The sequence below is a fragment of the Ips typographus genome, linkage group LG10 (genome assembly GCF_016097725.1).
Source record: "Ips typographus isolate SLU linkage group LG10, UJ_Ityp_2.0, whole genome shotgun sequence".
Classification (NCBI taxonomy): Eukaryota; Metazoa; Arthropoda; class Insecta; order Coleoptera; family Curculionidae; genus Ips; species Ips typographus.
The window spans coordinates 8,014,196-8,032,971 of record NC_138431.1 but is presented as its reverse complement, the minus strand read 5'-3'; the positions used below and the strand labels follow the sequence as shown (position 1 = coordinate 8,032,971).

Genomic DNA, 18,776 nt, shown 5'->3' with positions numbered 1-18,776 from the left:
TATGCATCATAAGTGCGATTTTCGCTTGTAATGGCATTAATCTGTCAAGTGTCAACTATCATTAATACATTTTTTATGTTACCAGTTGACAACTACCAGCACCCAGACCTTACCTAACCTCAAATTATGAATTTAATAGCAAATCCCAAAGTTTAATAATTTTTTTTAAGCAAAAAAGTAATTTATCCAAGCAATTAAATGTCCAACGTATTGCTTAAGTTGATTAACACCAATTTATGCGACAATGCAAGTTCACACTTGGGCCCCTTCATCCGACACGGCCATCACTTGAGGGGTAAACCCCCAGGTGTTGCCCGAAGCCTACAGCAAAGACTAGCCGGTAAGTGCCCCCTTATTTCCCTAACCAGATAGTGTATCATCATAGCTTGTATTTGCAGAGGAAAACTATAAAGACCCATCCATACACTATAAAGTGGATATTGGTTTGGCAAGCCCAAAAGTTTCAAAATCTAAACTGCTCCAGGACCGGTTGAATCACATGAAAGAGCACCATAACGACGCTCAGCTCGAGAAACTGGCACGCACACACCAATGTAAGCATTTCTAGTGCTTCAAACACTGTTAGAATTAGTTGTATTGCAGTGGTGGTTGACCTGGATAAGTTAAATGAAGATTGGCTTGCAAGTGTGGGGCCACAGCATATAAAACAAATCGCGCAGCACTACGGGGTTTTTGAACACCTCTTTGGTGATGCTTACTTCCACCCATGGGTGCCTTTAAAGTTGTTCTACACTAAAGGTGATCTAAACTACCCAGTGTATTATGGAAATGTGCTTAAGCCTGAACATGCTTGTAACAAGCCAGAGCTGAGTTTCCACAGTGATCCTGATAGTCTGTGGAGTTTAGTAATGACCAATCCTGATGGGCATTTGACAGATAATGACTCTGAGTATGTGCACTGGTTTATGTAAGTGTTGGCACAAGTTTTAAATTTCTGGTGTAAGATTTAATGGGTTGTAGAGGTAATATTCCTGGAAATCAAGTAGAGAAAGGGGAGACTATAGTGGAATACCTGCAGCCTTTCCCTCCTAAAGGTACAGGATATCACAGGCATGTGTTCATTCTGTACAAGCAAAATAAGAAACTGGATTTTTCTAAATATCAAATTGGAGGCCCTACAGTAAACCTACATGAGAGAACATTTAAGACCTATGATTTTTATAGGTCCTTGCAGGATGATATCACTCCTGCAGGATTAGCATTTTTCCAATCTGACTGGACTCCTTCATTAAAGTCATTTTATCACAACACTTTAGGTGGTTTCCTTCAGTTGAAGTTTTGAATTTATTTGTAACTAAGCAATTGCAGGAATTAAGGAGCCCATTTATGAGTATGACTTTCCTGAACCCTACATTAAGCCCCAGGAATGGTTTCCTAGGAGACAACCCTTCAATTTGTACATGGACAAGTACCGTGACCCTAAGCAGATTAACAAGGAGTTTTTAACTAGAAAATTAAAGAAAGTGCACCCATTTAAGGCCCCTGAACCTCCGGCGCCTTATCCTAATGCCGATTATATCGATCCTAGTGTTCCAACATGGCTTAAATTAGAAATCAGAAAGTCAAAAATGAAATGGGGCAGGGTGAATGACATTGAGTAGACTTTGTAATTAAACCACAATAAAATTGTAACAAATTTATTAATTAACAACTAGAAATTAAGCCACAACCCCTCTCAAAGACTCTTGCATAAAGTACCGTTTGTTATTTCTCTTATCCTGGATTTCCTCAATTTTTTTCAATTCCTCTTCCATACGACAGGTGGCGCAAAACTCTTTGTAAATCATGTGCAAAGGGCTCTTGTAATAGATGGAGTCGTCGTTCGCCAATTTCGCGTTTTTACGGTGGCACCACCTGTGCAGGATCACGTCTAAAGTGAGAGCTAGGAAGCCCAACAAGGGAGAAAAAAGAACAAACGTTGGAAATAAAAACACGATCGCCGTTATGAATTCCATTCGTACTGGGGAACTTTTGTGGTTTGGATTTTTAATAATAGCCGTCAAATGCGTCGAGTATCTACAAAAAAGTGAAAATAATTAGATTAAGAGATGCACTAAAGCTGCCATTTTGACAGAAAAACTCTGTCAAGTTGGCTACTTTAAAGCTTACCTACTAATTTTAAATGGATTGGGCATCTGTAAACTTTCATAAATTCGATCAAGAGTATAATATTGTTTCTCGCCAGTTTCCTGATCTAAACAATAGGTCATATACTCCTCTTCGCCAGTTTCCGCGTCCTTGGCTACTTGCAACTCGCAATTTAATTCACCAGTTTCCTCGTCCATTTTATTTATCCTTTATAGCTCCGTCGTGGTCCTACAAAATGTCATTAATTTCACCCGATTACAGAACACCATCCGTTTACACAATAACCTCTTATACAGTTTTATTGCTACTGATACTGGATTCTTATCAGATGAATTTAGTATACTAATAATCGGGCGGTAGAAAAACACTACTTTTCTCTTACAAGCAAAATATAGCACCTTAAATCACCCAGTATTTAGGTGCTCAACTTGGAAAATCTCAACATGTCGCAATATCGTTCTATGTAAATAATCCGTCGCGTTGTTATAATCGAAGCAATTATAGAGAGATTAGTGTGTGTGTAACGTTTGTTTACTAGTGTTATTACTCTGAAGGTAGTTAGATAATTGTATCCATAAGCTTACCTTAATGATCCAAGAGATTTCCTACGAAAGTAACCGATCAAGGCGACTCGTAGGCATTTTTTTCCTATCTTTTACTGCTAGTGAAACACAAATACTTTGCGATAGACAACGAACCACAATAGTGAATAACAGGTTTGGCGCCGCAAATTATTTCGGAAAACGCAAACTTACCGAACGCGTTTACGTTACTTAAATATTTTAAATCGCGGTTCGGGGAAGCGTTCAGTTGACTCGGTCGCATATTCAAACGTCGACGGGTACCGCGCTCGAGTTCAAAGGTTCTCGAAAATATAGTCGAGCCAAAATATGCACATATTTATAAATGTAACACTTTAATTAAACCTAATAAATTAAGGTTCAGGTTGATGTGTACCCTACCTATACCCTGATTACTATAACTTTAGTTTCACGTCATCACAAAGGTGATTCGGAAATAGATAGTTTATGTGCGAAGCTGACATCTATAGTTTGATCTAAAAATGTGTCTGCACTGCTAAAGCTAAGTATTACCATTTACTAGCATGAGTAAGCTTATTCAACCAATAAAAAACATTGAATTCTTAAGCCTCTACCTGAAAATCTACGCAAATAAACATGTCTCCATTATTACTCAAAGTTTATCCACAAATGTCGAATAAAAGACAGATATCTCAAAACCCTCAACTCAGAGGGTCTCCTAAACACGCCTAAACTAAGCTTCCCTCACTCCCAATACCCCAAAAGTTTAATTAAAACCACTCAGACCTTTCCGTAAATGCAATTCAAAATGTAAATAAACACCGTTCTGGCATTAGATGTCACATTTAACAGTAAAATCATAGTCTTCAGTTTCGGTTCGTTTTTTATAACATTGGCAGCCCCGCCCTTTTTCACCTTGATGACGTGCAACTAAAGTTATAATAATCAGGGTATAGGTATAAAATTCCTAAGCTTTGTATTGAACTCGTGTCCAACTAAATTTTTAAAGGAATATCGGAGAAATAAACAAACAAAAAAAAAATAAAAATGTATTAGTTGTCGCTTAATATTGCTGATAAACTGTTAAAATAGTTAAACTGTCCAAATGATGAACTAAAACATATCTACCTCATTTTAATAATCTCCCTTGTTGCAATACGGCAAATCTCGTTAAAATTCTCCGATAGATGGCGCCTCCAAAATTTGCAACGGCCCCAAATTACCGCCGGGTAATTGGGACTTTGAATACCATGAAAAATACGCGCCAGCGCTCTCCCAGTAAACTGATTGTCCTTGTACATGCAAATCATGGAGCGCACGTCATTGACCAGTTGTTCTTCGTTGCTTACAACGGACGAAGTGATTTCTACACGCAAACAAGTAATTTACACGCCAAAAAGGCTGACAGTAATTCTTACCTAAACCAGCTAAAGGATCAGGAGACTGAAAGTAATCTCGGATGCTTTGCTTTAACGTAGACTCGGACTGGTCAAGACAGGACATGTAACTCTTCTCAGCCACTTTGGACAGCACTTGGTGTACAGCGTGAAGCTTCTTCAAAGCTTTGCTCTCCTGCTTTTGCACCGTAATGTAAATGGTGTCCAATGCCTCGTCCAGCTGCTCGTCGGTTAAATTACCCGGAGCCAACAATCGGAAACCCAAATTGCTGAATTGCACACTCAATGATGACCTTTTAGGTTGTCCATTAACTGAACACTTTATTAATTAAACAGCCTTTCCAAGTTGATGTGATCTTACCAGTTGTCCACTCAAGGTTTTTGAGTTTATGCTTGCAGATGCCGCTGTCCCAGCCCATGGCGCTGGCAACATCCACAACAGGAAATTCTAGAACGTTTTCCTCGCCCTCCTTGCAAGGATAAAGAGCCAAGGCCATAGCCAAAGGCGGACAATCCTGGGCTGATTTACGTATTTGTAAGGGACCACCATACGATATGACTTTGCAAACAGTGTAAGCCGGATTTAACAGCTCTAGTGTGTTAAAAACTAAATGTTTGCACTCATTCACAGTAAATAATAAAAACATTTAACAGACCAACATATTTCTTTTCGTGCAGCTCCAAATAACAAAGTAGCGTGGCAATGTTTTCTTCCGGGACGTCCAGCGCTCTCACCGTCTGGTCGATGCTAAAGGCCACCTCGTGCTTTGGACAAACCTCTTTGCAAGAACACGGCACAAAAATCTTTTGCAACAATTTACGGATTACGTGCCGATCTATTGAGTTGGCGTAAATGTGACGTCTCAATTCATTCTCGTCTCGACCCTATCAAAAAATCATTTACAAAAATGCAATAACATAAAAATGGAGTGGCACCTGGGAGTCGAGAAAGACGTGACAGTGTGCTGGAAGTCCGTCTCTGCCCGCCCTGCCCACTTCTTGGACGTAACTCTCAAAACTATTCGGCATGTTGAAATGTATCACAGCTCTAATATCTGATTTGTTAATTCCCATACCTTAAACCATCATAAAAAAAACTACACTTGTTACGTATAAATTCACAAATAAAGTTACCAAAAGCAACAGTAGCCACGACCACCCTCAATTCACCAGACATAAAGGCGTTCTGTACTGTTCTTCTGCGGGAAGCTGACATTCCGGCATGATAAGGTTCCGCTTGTAGATTTAACCTTTTCCTTTTCTACAAGTAGATCTACCATCATTACTAAACACGCTCTACTACGCCCGTAAACTCAACACAACCTTACTGCTACTCTCAACGATCGTTTCCGACTTTAAACTGGTCCTAAGAAACCCAGCCATGCGCTCACATTCTTCCCTTCGCGTACAATAAACAATAATGCTCCTGCAGTTCTTGAATCTGTCTGATTGCAAAAGATTGACTAAGGCGCGATCCCTGTACGCGTCTTTAGATACTGTCAAGTGCAGATTGTCCGGTAAAGGTAAATCGCTGATTATTCCTGAAAAATATTACCTATATACACGGCAAATACACGCTAAAAACTAAATAAAAAACCTACCATCTAAACCATCAGGGATTCCTAAAGACTGAATAATGCTCTCACAAGTGGCTCTGGTGGCTGTTGCAGTCAATCCTAAGATAGTACGCACTCCCAAGCTCTCCTTCAGCACTCTGCAGATTAGTAGGTAGCTGGGGCGAAAATTGTGCGACCAATGGGACACGCAATGTGCTTCGTCAATACACGCAAAAGCAATAGGGGGTAGTTTACGAAACAACGAACCAAAACCTTTGTTTTAATTGCTAATTTTAAGAGGTTAGCTTCAAGTTAACGTTAATTACCAGAACGTTTTTCTCCGGCCACTACAGCTTCAGGTGAAATTAACAATACGTTCAGTTCACCCTTAGAAATGGCTTCCAAAATTTTGCTTCTGTGCTTCTCAGTTTGATTCGTGTGCAAACACGCCGCTTTCAAAAACTTGGGGATTCCTACAATAGTCATTTAAGACACGAGACACATTTTTCAACCATAACTTACCAGTTACTTGATCTTCCATCAGTGAAACCAAAGGAGAAATAACTAAAGAAATGCACGGTTCTCTTTGAGAGTACAAGTAAGCAGGTAGTTGATAACATAAACTTTTCCCAGAGCCTGTACTCAAGGTTACTAATGTGGACTTCCCTGATAAAATTCTCATTACAGCTTCTTCTTGGCCAGGTCTGAAAGTCTGATGGCCAAACTTTTCCAAAGCTTGGCGCACTTCTTGAGTAGTTTCTACAACACTCCCATTGTCTTTCAGATCATAGTATGGTTTAACGACCTTAACAGTATCCAAGTACTCCTTTACGTCGAGTTTTTTAACGTATTCTTCCAATTTGGCTACTTCCGTCAACAATAAATCTTCATCCAAATCATCTCCCCAGTCTTCATCACCTTCCTCTTCCTCCACTGAGTCATTACTGGCGTCATCAGTGACGTTACTGTCAGGAAGCAGTTTTGGTTTTCTGATAAACAAATTGCTTTCACTCGCCATTTTTGTCGCCTCCTCTAATGACGGAAATGGACACTCTTCTTCATCCTCAGCTTGCAAAGGTAGTAATGTGTCACCTTTGGTGTTTTTACATTTTTGCGCAAAGTGACCCTCCTGACCACAATTAAAGCACAACAATTTACCGCCATCGCAGCCTCCCATGTCCATGTCTGGCCCGTATAACGCCTTCTTCTTGCTCTTCCACTGAGCTTTTTTGTATTTAGAGAAATTATGACCTTTTTTACCTCTGGCAAACACTTTTTTCTTAATGTTAATAGTCACATAGTTCTCATTCAGACTGCCGGAAGCAATTTTTTGTTCCAGCTTGTCCTTGGCTTGTTGGCGTTTATCTTTTGGTCCTGCCAGCAATGATAATTCTTTAACGTCGTTTTTCGGTTCTTGTTCCTTGAGTTTCTGAGTCACGACATTTTTTATACTGCTGAAACGTGGCGCCATCACCCGAGGTTTTACGTTATATTCCAGCTCATAGCGTGTGTCTTCTTCAGTTGAAAGGTCTTGTTTGGGGCTTTTTTTGGTTTTTCGAATTTTTCCTTTGGAAGACGGTGGCACAGCCTGATGGGGACTTTCATCTGACCTTTCTAGAAAAACTTGTAAACGTTTAGATTTAGAACTATTTGAGTCATCCAGAGTATACTCAGGGTCGCCAGAATCATTATCTGATGCAAAAGGATCTTCTTCACCACTTAACAGTTCTTCATAGCAGACATTCTTCTGCCTTGTTGACCTTCTAAAGTGCGGTGTCTTGGACTCACTTGTGGGTTTTGTGATGTCACTTTGTTCAGGTATATTATTTGTAATGTTTTCTTTAAGAGTGATTTTAGATGGTTCAGCAGTCACCTGAGTTGGTTTATTTGATTTGCTCCAACTCAAGTTTGATTTTGTAAGTAAGCTCATTCTAAACTTTTTTGCTACATGTAGTGGAGGTGACTCTTCATCAGAACCACTGATAATATCATCATTATCATAATCTAGCTTAGTTTGCACACTTTCCTGTCTGGGTGTGGGTACAGACACTCCAGTGCTTTGTCCCACCCTGTTCAACCAACCCGGATCCACTTTCCTTAAGGTAGGTTTTTCAATTTGGTTTAAGACACTTATAGTCATAGACTGGGAAGGAAACTGTTTAGCATCATCTGTATTAATCTGGCCCAAAAAACCAGATTCAGTCTCCAACTTTAAAGCTTCAATGGCCTCTTCAGTTTTGAAATGACCTAAAGGAACTTTTACTTCCGACTGTGAAACAGTTGATTCAGTTGAAAAACTGGATTCGGTATTTCTTTTCTGGGACAGTGACTTTCTAGGGTTGCGCTTTTGTTTGTTAAATTTTGAACCACAAAACAGCTTCTTTGTAATTGACATTACAGGCTTAGAAGGTCCTCGCTCTTTACTCACTGTATTTTTTGTGCTTTCAGCCTTTTTATTTAGGTGGTTACCCCAAATGTTGTCATCCACCACTTGATTGTCCGAGTGAAGATCTTCAGTGTCAGTCACCACTTCAGTAAAATTATCATTGGACAATTGAAGTTGTGATAAAGAGTCAGAGTCACAGTTAAGTTCATGGGTTGATTGTGATTGGCTGGAGGTTGTAGGTTCTTCCTCATCTTCCAGCCCCTCAACATCCAGAAAACTCTCCTCTAATGCTGCAGTTTTAAGTTGAAAGTACTTACGGTAAGCGTGGCGCACGTCTGTAGGAGCTTCTCTAATGTCTAGCTGTAAATATTTAACAAATAAACCAAATTTTGTTAACACTATGAAAACAACAATCACCTTTGAGGGTATACGCTTGTTTTTCTTTGTAAACTGATGTTCCCACACTTTAACTATATACTTGCACTTGTCGTATGTTCGTTTAACAGCCGGGTCTTCTAGGAAACTCATTTTGGAAGTTTAAATAAAAAAAAATTAGTTGAAAAAGTGTTTGTTTTGATTGTGGGTTAGGTTTTTGGATCCAAGTTTCCCGCTTAAATTGTGAGTTAAGTGACAACAGACAGAATGACAGTCTACTACGACTCTACGCCTACTATTTAGCGTTCTCTCTCTCTCTCTCTAAATTCAGCCCAACTGTAACAGAAAGAGAAAGACTAGTGGCGTTAGCGGCCAAACTGATAACTACTCGAAACCACAACCTTGCTGATATGGTTTATTATTATGATTATTATTATATGAGTTTATTATATGCTTTTATTATTTGGACTACTACTTCAAATTTTATTATTTTCTTGGTTGGTTAATAGTCAGATATGTGAGATAAAAGTAATAAAAACAAACTGATACATTATAATAACGAATAAATAAATGGTCACCAAGAAAACTCCTAGAGGGATAAAACATGCATAATGGTAAAATGGGTAAAATCAACATACAGTACTAGGCAGTGCATAGCGTGTTTTCCTAAAATTTATTACCGACTTTTGGGCTTTTTTCATTACGATATGCGGAGAAACGAAATTGATCGACCGACCTTATAAAAGCCTTTCCGATATCACGAGATTCTCCAGTCTTTTAGTAACTCACATCAGAGTTAGAGGCAATTTTTAAAAATCATTTTTTACAGAATTTTCTAAAGTAGTTAAAATGTACGCTTCAGGAGGCAGTGCTAGTAAAAAACAACGACCCACCACCAGCTACTTGGTGCGTCCAAAGTTGGGATCGTTAAAGTCGATTTACTCCAACAGGCCTTTGTCCGCTTTGTCCAATGAAAAGCGCAAAAAATCAAAGTAAGTTGTCTACTGAACTTGCTAATATACAGTACCTATACGTAAAACTGCTTTTTTCCAAAAATTATGGGTTAAATACCATGGCAACCAAATGGGTGATTGAAAAAACAATCCACTAAAAACCTACCTGCTTGCACACGCAATTTAATCATTAGGCGAAGCTCAAAAATTATTTTCATTTTTTTTTATGTGAGTTTTGTATGTAAAATTATGTTTCAACGTGGGAGTATACAAGTTATTGATTATTGCAAGACCGCAGGTAAATACAAACATACTTCATAATAAGGGTCATTTACTAAGTGTGGGTCATTCTGTCCTGCTGCACCTGCAGCTAAACGTGTTAAATTATTGTAAAATGTGAGACAAACTTTTAATACCTTTATAGGAAAACTTCCACCAATCATCAACCCAGAATGGAGTTTACAAGAAGAAAACCTGACTACGCAGATACAGCCTACAGGGAAGCTGTAGGTCGCTTGAGAATTTTAATGGCTGAAAGTTACACGCCAGTTAGAAGGTATTTAAAATGTTGTTGAATCAAAAATGACAAAATTAAGGAAATTATTTAAGGATGTACCCTTCAAGACCTTTTCGCGAGCTGGATAGCGCAGGAGAAGAAACAGACAATCTGTCAATGATGAGCGGTGGTAGCAGAAGCTCCAAACCAGGCAGGAATTACTGTGCTTACAACAGTACTGCCATGACGCCTAGAAAATCCTACTATCCTACATTAAAAAGTAACATTGGCAGTTTACACCAAACTGAACAGATTGAAAAGCCGAATGTTTCTCAGTAAGATTAAAATACACCAGCGTTAAATTGGGTAACTTAGCAAACTTACAGGGAGAATGTGGTCACATCGGGGGCTGCGCCCCCTGAATTAATGTCCTTCATTGATCGACAGGAAGACTACATTGAGCAACTAGAAAAAGAGTCCAGATTTTGCAAGGTATGGTGCTTTATTTTGGTTTTGGTTTTGGTTTTACTAAAGTTTCTTCAGGAAGAGCTGTCCTCCCTACTAGCAAAAGTCAAGGAGGTAATCAGCGAAAACGAGCAATTACACGACAAACAAAAGTCGAAGCTTATTAAGTCAGTTTTTGATCATTTGGAGACCGAGACTGAAACTGAAACTGAACAAGAGACTACTACCAGGGTAGATAGAATGGATATAGTGTGGGATAGTTGGTAACAATTTGTTGCAATAATATGTTATACAGACGTTGAGGTCTCCTAAAAAATCGAGAATCCTAGTGGACGGACCATCCATTGTATTTGAGTCCAGAATATCCGAACTTCAGGCTCAACTCACTCAGGCTAAAATCGACCTCAAAAAGTCCCAGGAAGACAACGACAACTTGAGGAAAAAACTGTCTGACAGTTCTTTTGTAGATGGCAGTAACTACGACAATTTTAAAAGACAACTAGATGCTTGCCAGAGGTTCAAACCATACTGCAAAGTTTAGTTTTTTTTTATATACAAACCTAATTTGAAATTGCAGAGAAAAGACGGATTTGCAGTCCAAGCTAAAAGCACTACAGTCGGCTTTGGCAGCCCTAAAGGAAAAGGAAACGGACACTTGCGAACAGGTCAAGAAAAGTTTGGAAATAGCTGAACAAGCTCAATACGAAAAAAATGCGGCCGAATTGGAAATACGTCGTTTAAAGGACGAACTAGAGCGACAGCACTTGAAACTGCGTGATGCCATCTCTGATCAAGTACAAGACAATTTAAGTAATAAAACTTTAATAAAGTCGTTAATTTATTGTAGAGTCGTAGAATCTCAGATGAAAGATCAGCAGTGGAACGTCGCTATACCCAACAAATCGAACAGCTAACAGCCGAAGTTGGAGTTCAATGGGAAACCACCAACAAACTTCAGCTGGACTTGGACAAGCAACGCAGAGAAAACTCCGATTTGAGAAGGGAATGCGCTCAAAAACAGGCCCTAATCGATGAACTGAAAAAAGACATGCAGAGTAGAATCCGTATTTAGTTGTTTCAGTACCAACAGGTCACCGTTTTGATTATTTTCGTTGCAGTCACACTACAATCGGACATTGGAGTAACCGGGGCGGAAAAAAGCGCACTCGAACAGCAAATAGCCACTTTGAATATGGCCAATGAGCGCATAGAAAGACAATATAAGCAGGAAATTACTAGATTGCAGGCGGAACAACAATCTTTGAGGCAGCGATTGGACAGAGCCGATGCTGATCTAATTCATAGCAGACGCGAGAATATAAGGTTGACTGAGCAAATCGCCTCACTCGAAAAAGAGGTAAATAGTGTTGAGACCGCAATAGTGATATTGTAACAAAAATAAATTTTGTTAAAAGATTAATCTGAACACCGCCGTAAACGAAGAAAGAGCCAAATCTATCACTCCAAGATCAGGAGGTGAAATGATGGCTCTGCCACCTCCAACTCCTAAAAGGGAGAAGGAAATGTCTTCGATGATCAAAGATCTCGAAAACAAACACGGTGAGTGCCAACTTGTATTGCCTAGACATGAGTTGATTTGGGAGTTGTTTCTAACGATGAATTGAGTGGTATATTATTGGTTGTTGCAGCTACCACGGTAGCCGAGCTAGAGACAATGATCCGCTCCCAAAATCAACTCATGAACAAACTATCGTCCGAGTGCCACGCTCTGACACGGAAACTCGAAGATTCTAGTCACAGGCATAAGTAAGAACTTTCCGACCGCGATTTTTCTTTATCATTTGTATAGTCCTAATCTGAGCTCCTTGTGTTTGGTAGGGTCGGATCAGCATCAGTCATCAGCCGCCGCAAAGTTCGAAAAAAACGCGTCCGTTTCGCTGACTCCGTCAACCAAACGCAAGGACCCCATTAAAATCGACATTAACGTTAAAGTAGTACCTAAAACTCGAAAGGTCAGTTGACTATTTAGTTTTAGACCTACAATACAAAAGTGTTGAATACGTTTTGTTGTAGGGAGGAAATACGGGAACTACAAACTAGTCTAGATCGGTTGAACGATAAGTTTGTACTAGCACAGTATTCAAAAACCAAAGGTATCCAAATTGTTTCTCTTGTATACTTTAGGCTAAATATGGTATTTCCCAAATAGACGAAGACCATCCATCACCACCAGCAGCTAATCAAAGACACTCTCCCCCACACGTATCCGCAAACTCTACACCAAAAGTAAAACGCTCCGAAAGCCGCTCTTCCTTAAAACAAAAGAGTCGCACTTCCTCCAGACAGCCTAGCTCAGAAAAATTGGGTACGGCCACCTCTCCACCATCCCCCAAACAAGAACCACCGCACCAGTACACTCAGGATCAGCAACCCTACGCCGAACAGTACGACCCGAATCAACAGTACGATCCCAACCAGTACCAGTATGACCCTAACGTGCAGTACGATCCAAATCAGCAGTACGAAGGTGACCCTAATCAGGAGTACGTGGAAGGTTACGGTGGAGAAGCACAGTACCCTCCCACGGAGCAATATTATGGTGACGAAGGCGCCTCTCAGGTGTTCGAAGAGCAACAGAACCTTTCTCCTGACCAACCAGAGTAAAGATGAGTCTTTCTAGAAAAGACTCTGATGATGGAGAAAATGCTGAAAGCAGCGCTCTGTATAGTACACGATTAACACGTTATGAAGTACTCGTATTAGTAGTAGCTGCCTTGCTTGTAGGGACAGGGACTGCCAATTTTTTGTTATTACTGTGTGATGTAAAGTACATACTTTCTTGAACGTAGAACTGCTATACAGGTGTGGTAAATCCAAAACCGACCATAGGAAAACCAAGTAGACAGAAAAATAAGTAGGCCATATTTTCAGCGCGCTGTTGCCAAACGCCAAGTTATTTTGTCGACGGTATTTGAGTGATACTTGGCGTTTGGCAACAGCGCGCTGAAAATATGGCCTACTTGATATTTTTTCGTTTTCTGTCTTAGTCCCGCGCCGCATGCAATAATGTACGTTTCTCTGTCCGTTACGCGGTTTTTCTATGGTCGATTTTGGATTTACCACACCTGTATACACATATACTTTATATTAAAATGATTGTATCCATATACCTACTAATTTGTAATAAGGATAACATTTTCAAATATATACTCCGTTTACAACTGCTGAATGAAGTTTAAAGGCAAGTAATTATAAAACCTGCTGTAATTCTTCAGCATTTAAAAAAGATAGTTTTCTGCTATACCTACATTAATCGTTCTATTATTAATTGCAATTCTTTGTAATCGAGCGGCGCAATAGGCAACCGCACATACACGCAAAACCTGGAACAGATTCTCTCTCCTGAATCAAACAGTCTGGATGTATCGGATGACGCGTGCCTGAAATATTCTGGATTTCAGTGAACGTTGATCAGGCAAAGGAAACGGGCGCGTCGGGACGCTCCATCACTCATAAAAAATGTTTTCATTGTCTTAAGCTTAAAAGCCACAAATCACCGGGCTAAACCGATACTTATAGTTTCAGGACTCTGATGTACATCGAGGTACTAACACGAATGTATTTTGCACATTTTTCTAGTTAATTACCAGTAGCTCTAGATTACATGATGTTTAGGTTACCTGTTCGGGATGCGTTGCTATAATTAGTTATTAGTGCATGCTGGTGAAACAGTAACCATAGAAATCGTAAAAGTAATAAGGGATGCTGTAACTGACCTTGGACTTCCTCATCCCTCTGGATAACACAACCGATATCGATTTTAAGTTCCCCCCTTCCGTCCTTATTCCCATCTCCTTATAAAGGTCACGGCACACGGGTAAGGGTGGCTTTTGATTTGTTGTCTTCAACATTCCAGATCGGATAAAAAATGGCAGTTCAAATTTTGGATCAAGATCATTTCGCCATCAGCGCTATCGTAACCGTCAGCATGCAAATCGTGTTCTTTCTTATTGTGGCCATTTTCGAATGGGATAAGGTCACCGACTTTGCCGGCGGTATTAACTTTATGGCGGTAGCACTGTTGACTTTTTTCCTAGGTCAGGGAGGCAACAAGGTAAATGTCGACAAAATGGTGGATGCAAAATGTAATTGTTTGTTCTTTTGCTAGAAAAGTTATGACAGTCGACAACTGATGGTGACTAGTTTCGTGTGTGTTTGGGGCTTGAGACTGTCCGGGTATTTGTTGTACCGCATTATTAAAATTGGCAGAGATAAACAGTTTGAGGACTCCAAAAGGAATACGATCCGATTTGCCATTTTCTGGACGTTCCAGGTCACTATATTTATTTAATAAATATTATAGTGTGGGAATTTTTATGTTGCTTCCAGGCCGTTTGGGTGTACGTTGTCAGTCTTCCAGTAATCATAATCAACTCACCTAGACACTCCATCCCTTTGGCACCGAAAACCATGACCACTTTGGATTCAACTGGTACTTGCCTGTTTATCGTTGGGTTCCTGGCCGAAACTTACGCAGACCTACAGAAATTCTCGTTCAGACAGGATCCAGATAACCAAGGAAAGTGGTGCAACGATGGTAATTAATAAACCATTCCATGGTCATTCAATTTACATTGTGATTATAAAAGGATTGTGGAGGTTATCTAGACATCCAAACTACTTTGGGGAGATCGTCCTCTGGTGGGGAATTTTTGTAATCTCCCTTAACGTGCTCGAAGGAATTGAATGGGTCGCAATCATGTCTCCTTTATTCACCAGCTTGATTATACTATTTCTCTCCGGGATTCCACTTTTAGAGCGCAGCTCTGATGAGAAGTACCGAGAGTAAGACTTATTAACCCCCTTCTAAGCATACAAGTACGAGTATAACACTTTCATTATTGTAGTGACTCAGAGTATCGCTACTACAAATCCTCCACGTCCCCTCTAATCCCTTTGCCGCCGTCGATCTACGTGGAAGTACCCCAGTTTCTCAAATTCATACTTTGCTGCGAATATCCCCTCTACGACTCCCTCAACGAAAAGTCCAAGTTGCACATCATCAAAGAGTCGACCAGCACTAACTTGGGGCAACCTGAAACATAGCTGTAACTAGAAGCCGGTCCGGACTCGACCCCCGAACCCGGCAATAACAAGTCGAACCACTATTTGAGCAACTTGTACGGGTTCAAGAATCTCCAGCATCCTTCCGAGTACCCGGAGGACGACTTTGTCGGGTTCAGGACCGTCAATGTGGTGGTCAAAGGAGCCAGCAACCCTTATCAAGGTTGTGATCTTGTTTCCGATGTATAGAATAGGTTTCTTTAATATACATAGTATAGTCAGAGCGGTGCTACAAAGTAGGATTGTTGAAATTTGTAGGTACTATTTGAATAGGTATCAAATGCATATAACAGATATATAGACATAGGTTTGGACCTGTTTTAATGTAATATATCACTAGAGTAACATATCAAAAATTAATATTTATGACTATATTAGATTGTCAATTGGATAAATGGCAGAACTAAAAAATGAAAGGAATGAATGTAAGGTTGGTTGATGATTGAACCTTGAAAATAATGTAGAAAAATGACTAAAATATCCAAAAATATACTTAAATTTGTAAGGTTAGTGTTTCTTCTTTAAAATAAAGTTAAATCAGAATCAGAGGATTTATTATTGTTTACTCTTTTTGTTTAATACTTTTCTTTAAAATGTGTAAAAATATTTACAGGATAGATTTTTCGCTGTACATGAAAACCAGCAGTCTTAAAAAGACAAAACTCTGTTGCCTTTCAGAAATGCTTTTGCCACCCTCTACGAGGGTAAAAACATAGAGGGACACAACACCCCAACTGATAGAACAAAGGGTCGAAAATCATGGAGTGTAGATAGGTTGGATTGATGACGCAAACCCAGTTAACACTAAACATTGACAAATAGGGTTGTAAAAGTGACTAAAAATAGTAGTCGTTTAGGTTCGGTTTCTTGTAGGCGAGTCTGGAACAAATTGCAGTGTTGGTAAACAGTTTGTTTTATCAAAAACTATAATCGTCTCGTTGCACACCAAACAATTTCTTCTCGTTTAACCCACCCAAAATCCATGTAGCCTAAAGTAGGGACATCTGGAAGTCTTACACAGTCTTCATCGACAACCGACGAGGTTAAAATGTTCCGTTATCTCGTATACCTGAATTCAACCAGTTGGCGTACCTAACACTATGAGCTTCCTCGGAAACCATAAAAATTTTCCTTGTCTTTGTAACTTAACCAAACAACGTTTAAAGTGAACTGTGATAAGAAATCAGTAAGTATATAAACTGTATTGTTTTTTCTACTTTGTGCTTGTGGTTACAATGTTTTTTGATTAGGCTGTTGATTTGTATAGTTATAGCATGTTTAAATGTTATAAGGCGTGTTAGATATCTAAAATTGAACATTTTGCTAATTAAGTGCAATTAATAACGTTATTAATTAATTACACCCTATTCCTAAATATTGCGCAAAGCACTGCAATCATACAAATTGAATATTCCTTGACCTCTAAATTAATACATTCATTGCATTCATGTGTGTGTGTTCATCGAGCCACCTTTTGATAAGGCATTTAAAATAGAATATGTATCGAAAACTCTCCATTGTTCTATATTTTATAATTTTATTTTGGCCACTCTGTAGCTGTATTTTAAATAATAGTGTAAGCAAACACCAGTTGATTTGCCCCAGCACAACTATACTATACTATACTAACTAATCGATCAAAAACGACGGGTCTGGTTATTATTAACCTTCATGCAACTTTTTATTAACTTTACTGGGGGTGCACTGCAAAAGTGAGTGAACTAAAAAATTAACTTTTCAAATTATTAATTTATTTTTCTATTGTACAGTAGTACATGTATTCAAATTCAAATGCGTGTTTACTAACAATATATGCGCTATAAAAATAATGAAATTTTAACAAACCCACTAATTGTAAACGTACACGCTCTTAAATACAAATTGTTTGTTACAGGTCTGAATAATGTTACTATCGTCACGACCATGAAAGAGAGACGCAATAACAAGATCCACCTATGGCAAATAGTGCTATTTTTGATACTGCTACTGTCAATGGTGCTGGTCTGGCAGGTGCTTAACGTTCTGGAACCCGAATCCCACCGCGTACTACCCATCACCCATGCCTACGTCACCCACTTGCAACCCTATAACTACACCCATCCTTTGCATTTACTGGGTGGGGGTGACTACAATACCATCGTCAACTACACGTTCAAATTTGGGCTGCTAAGTGCCGGATGTGATGACAATACTTTGCTTCTAGTTCTGGTGCACTCATCCCCCACAAACAGGGCTAAACGAAATTGTATTCGTAATACTTGGGGGAGCAACCAAACTGATTGGAAGCTGTTCTTTGTTATGGGTCAGTCTGACACAATCCAACATCATATCGAGAAGGAGCAGCAGGAGTATGGAGATATAATCCAAGGAAGTTTTGAAGATACTTACAGAAATCTCACTCTCAAACATATAACCACACTGAAGTACGCCATCTATCATTGTCCTAAGGTCAAGTACATCCTGAAGACCGACGATGACGTTCTGGTGAACTCACCCTTAATGAACCATTTCTTAACCAAAGATTTGTCACGTTTTGGGACAAGTGAGTTGCTGTTTTGCAACTTGAAAAAGTCAGCCAGCGTGATAAGAACGTATCGGTCCAAGTGGAGGGTAGGTTTTGAAGAATACCCATACAAAACATACCCGCCATATTGTCCTGGCTGGGCTATTCTGTACAGTCCGGATGTGGCTTTCAAACTGTACAGGTCAGCACAAAAGTGTAGAAACCCATTTTGGATCGATGACGTACTGATGACTGGTATTCTAGCGGCCAAAAACAACATTTCACACACCAACAGCGAAATTACGATCATGTCAGCGGACGACCAGAAAAAGTTTTTAAATGAAGGTGTTTACCCCAAAAAAGCGTTTGTGTTTGGACGCCCTGACTTGAGAGTAGAACAAATCGAAAAAATGTGGAGGATGATGGTTGTTTCTAATGAGAAGCCTATTTCAGTATTTTTTGGAAGGTTTTGATCCTCCAAACCAACGATGTACTTATGTTAGATCAATATGGCTGTGCGTATAAAAAATTGTAAGTTAAGTATATTTTTTAGATTAATGAGGCACTAGTTTTGCTCATTTTTTATAATTCACTTATTTAATATATTCGTGTGATATACCTATATGTACCTAAGAGACTTTAAAAACACTAGATTAGTTATATTCATAAACTTTGAGACTGTAGTAGTAGGCGAATGTTGATAAAAGAGTACATATCAATGGAAAAATAAACTAAAACTAGCTGGGTCCATTCGAGTTTGTATTAAATTTCAAATAGGTTTAGGAGGAGGTCATAAAATCAAAAATGTATTAATTACAATAAGTACAAAAATACATATTTGTTGATTATCTAAATATAGCATAAAATATCTATTATGGTTTTCTGATTTTACAAAAATTACTTTGGCAA

At 39.1% G+C, this 18,776-nt stretch overlaps 6 protein-coding genes and 1 long non-coding RNA gene across 14 annotated transcripts; 4 read left to right on the top strand and 3 right to left on the bottom strand.

Moving 5' to 3' along the window:
- The first annotated feature begins 78 nt into the window (after positions 1-78).
- mRpL38 (mitochondrial ribosomal protein L38) lies at positions 79-1,661 on the top strand. Its single transcript, XM_081988511.1, has 5 exons — positions 79-340; positions 399-554; positions 604-928; positions 982-1,277; positions 1,330-1,661. The coding sequence occupies exons 1-5, from the start codon at positions 199-201 to the stop codon at positions 1,620-1,622; spliced, it is 1,212 nt and encodes a 403-aa protein (XP_081844637.1). The 5' UTR covers positions 79-198; the 3' UTR covers positions 1,623-1,661.
- Positions 1,645-3,388, bottom strand: LOC145734897 (uncharacterized). 2 transcript variants are annotated; one of them, XM_081988523.1, is made up of 3 exons: positions 2,694-3,388; positions 2,131-2,337; positions 1,645-2,037 (listed from the first exon to the last, which is right to left on the bottom strand). In XM_081988523.1, the coding sequence occupies exons 2-3, from the start codon at positions 2,304-2,306 to the stop codon at positions 1,680-1,682; spliced, it is 534 nt and encodes a 177-aa protein (XP_081844649.1). In that variant the 5' UTR covers positions 2,307-2,337; positions 2,694-3,388; the 3' UTR covers positions 1,645-1,679. The 2 variants fall into 2 exon arrangements, with proteins under 2 accessions (XP_081844649.1, XP_081844651.1); XM_081988525.1 differs by lacking the exon at positions 2,694-3,388 and adding an exon at positions 2,395-2,536.
- On the top strand, positions 2,537-13,465 carry LOC145734883 (serologically defined colon cancer antigen 8 homolog). 6 transcript variants are annotated; one of them, XM_081988503.1, is made up of 14 exons: positions 2,537-2,663; positions 9,228-9,357; positions 9,743-9,874; positions 9,928-10,149; positions 10,201-10,306; positions 10,358-10,510; positions 10,575-10,795; positions 10,857-11,073; positions 11,127-11,343; positions 11,398-11,636; positions 11,695-11,839; positions 11,929-12,046; positions 12,314-12,393; positions 12,450-13,465. In XM_081988503.1, the coding sequence occupies exons 3-14, from the start codon at positions 9,771-9,773 to the stop codon at positions 12,902-12,904; spliced, it is 2,277 nt and encodes a 758-aa protein (XP_081844629.1). In that variant the 5' UTR covers positions 2,537-2,663; positions 9,228-9,357; positions 9,743-9,770; the 3' UTR covers positions 12,905-13,465. The 6 variants fall into 6 exon arrangements, 4 of the variants coding, with proteins under 4 accessions (XP_081844629.1, XP_081844628.1, XP_081844630.1 ...); XM_081988502.1 differs by having other exon boundaries at positions 2,538-2,663; positions 9,195-9,357; XR_014179542.1 differs by lacking the exon at positions 2,537-2,663 and adding an exon at positions 12,119-12,252 and having other exon boundaries at positions 9,069-9,357; positions 12,450-12,510.
- On the bottom strand, positions 3,687-8,667 carry RecQ4 (RecQ4 helicase). The gene is made up of 11 exons (XM_081988501.1): positions 8,408-8,667; positions 6,127-8,350; positions 5,931-6,077; positions 5,650-5,877; positions 5,372-5,589; positions 5,183-5,309; positions 4,985-5,124; positions 4,705-4,933; positions 4,410-4,640; positions 4,070-4,360; positions 3,687-4,017 (listed from the first exon to the last, which is right to left on the bottom strand). Exons 1-11 carry the CDS (start codon positions 8,516-8,518, stop codon positions 3,776-3,778), a joined length of 4,188 nt encoding a protein of 1,395 aa, XP_081844627.1. The 5' UTR covers positions 8,519-8,667; the 3' UTR covers positions 3,687-3,775.
- A 154-nt stretch (positions 13,466-13,619) lies between the features above and the next one.
- LOC145734892 (uncharacterized) lies at positions 13,620-15,915 on the top strand. The gene is made up of 6 exons (XM_081988517.1): positions 13,620-13,844; positions 14,157-14,354; positions 14,409-14,573; positions 14,630-14,837; positions 14,890-15,085; positions 15,148-15,915. The coding sequence occupies exons 2-6, from the start codon at positions 14,169-14,171 to the stop codon at positions 15,344-15,346; spliced, it is 954 nt and encodes a 317-aa protein (XP_081844643.1). The 5' UTR covers positions 13,620-13,844; positions 14,157-14,168; the 3' UTR covers positions 15,347-15,915.
- On the bottom strand, positions 15,662-16,467 carry LOC145734900 (uncharacterized). Its single transcript, XR_014179545.1, has 2 exons — positions 16,338-16,467; positions 15,662-16,243 (listed from the first exon to the last, which is right to left on the bottom strand). It is a non-coding gene; the product is annotated as an uncharacterized LOC145734900 (long non-coding RNA).
- Positions 16,369-18,737, top strand: LOC145734890 (lactosylceramide 1,3-N-acetyl-beta-D-glucosaminyltransferase). Of its 2 annotated transcripts, XM_081988514.1 has the most exons (3): positions 16,369-16,459; positions 16,503-16,550; positions 17,259-18,737. In XM_081988514.1, exon 3 carries the CDS (start codon positions 17,288-17,290, stop codon positions 18,338-18,340), a length of 1,053 nt encoding a protein of 350 aa, XP_081844640.1. In that variant the 5' UTR covers positions 16,369-16,459; positions 16,503-16,550; positions 17,259-17,287; the 3' UTR covers positions 18,341-18,737. The 2 variants fall into 2 exon arrangements, with proteins under 2 accessions (XP_081844640.1, XP_081844641.1); XM_081988515.1 differs by lacking the exons at positions 16,369-16,459; positions 16,503-16,550 and adding an exon at positions 16,599-17,076.
- Positions 18,738-18,776: the final 39 nt, after the last annotated feature.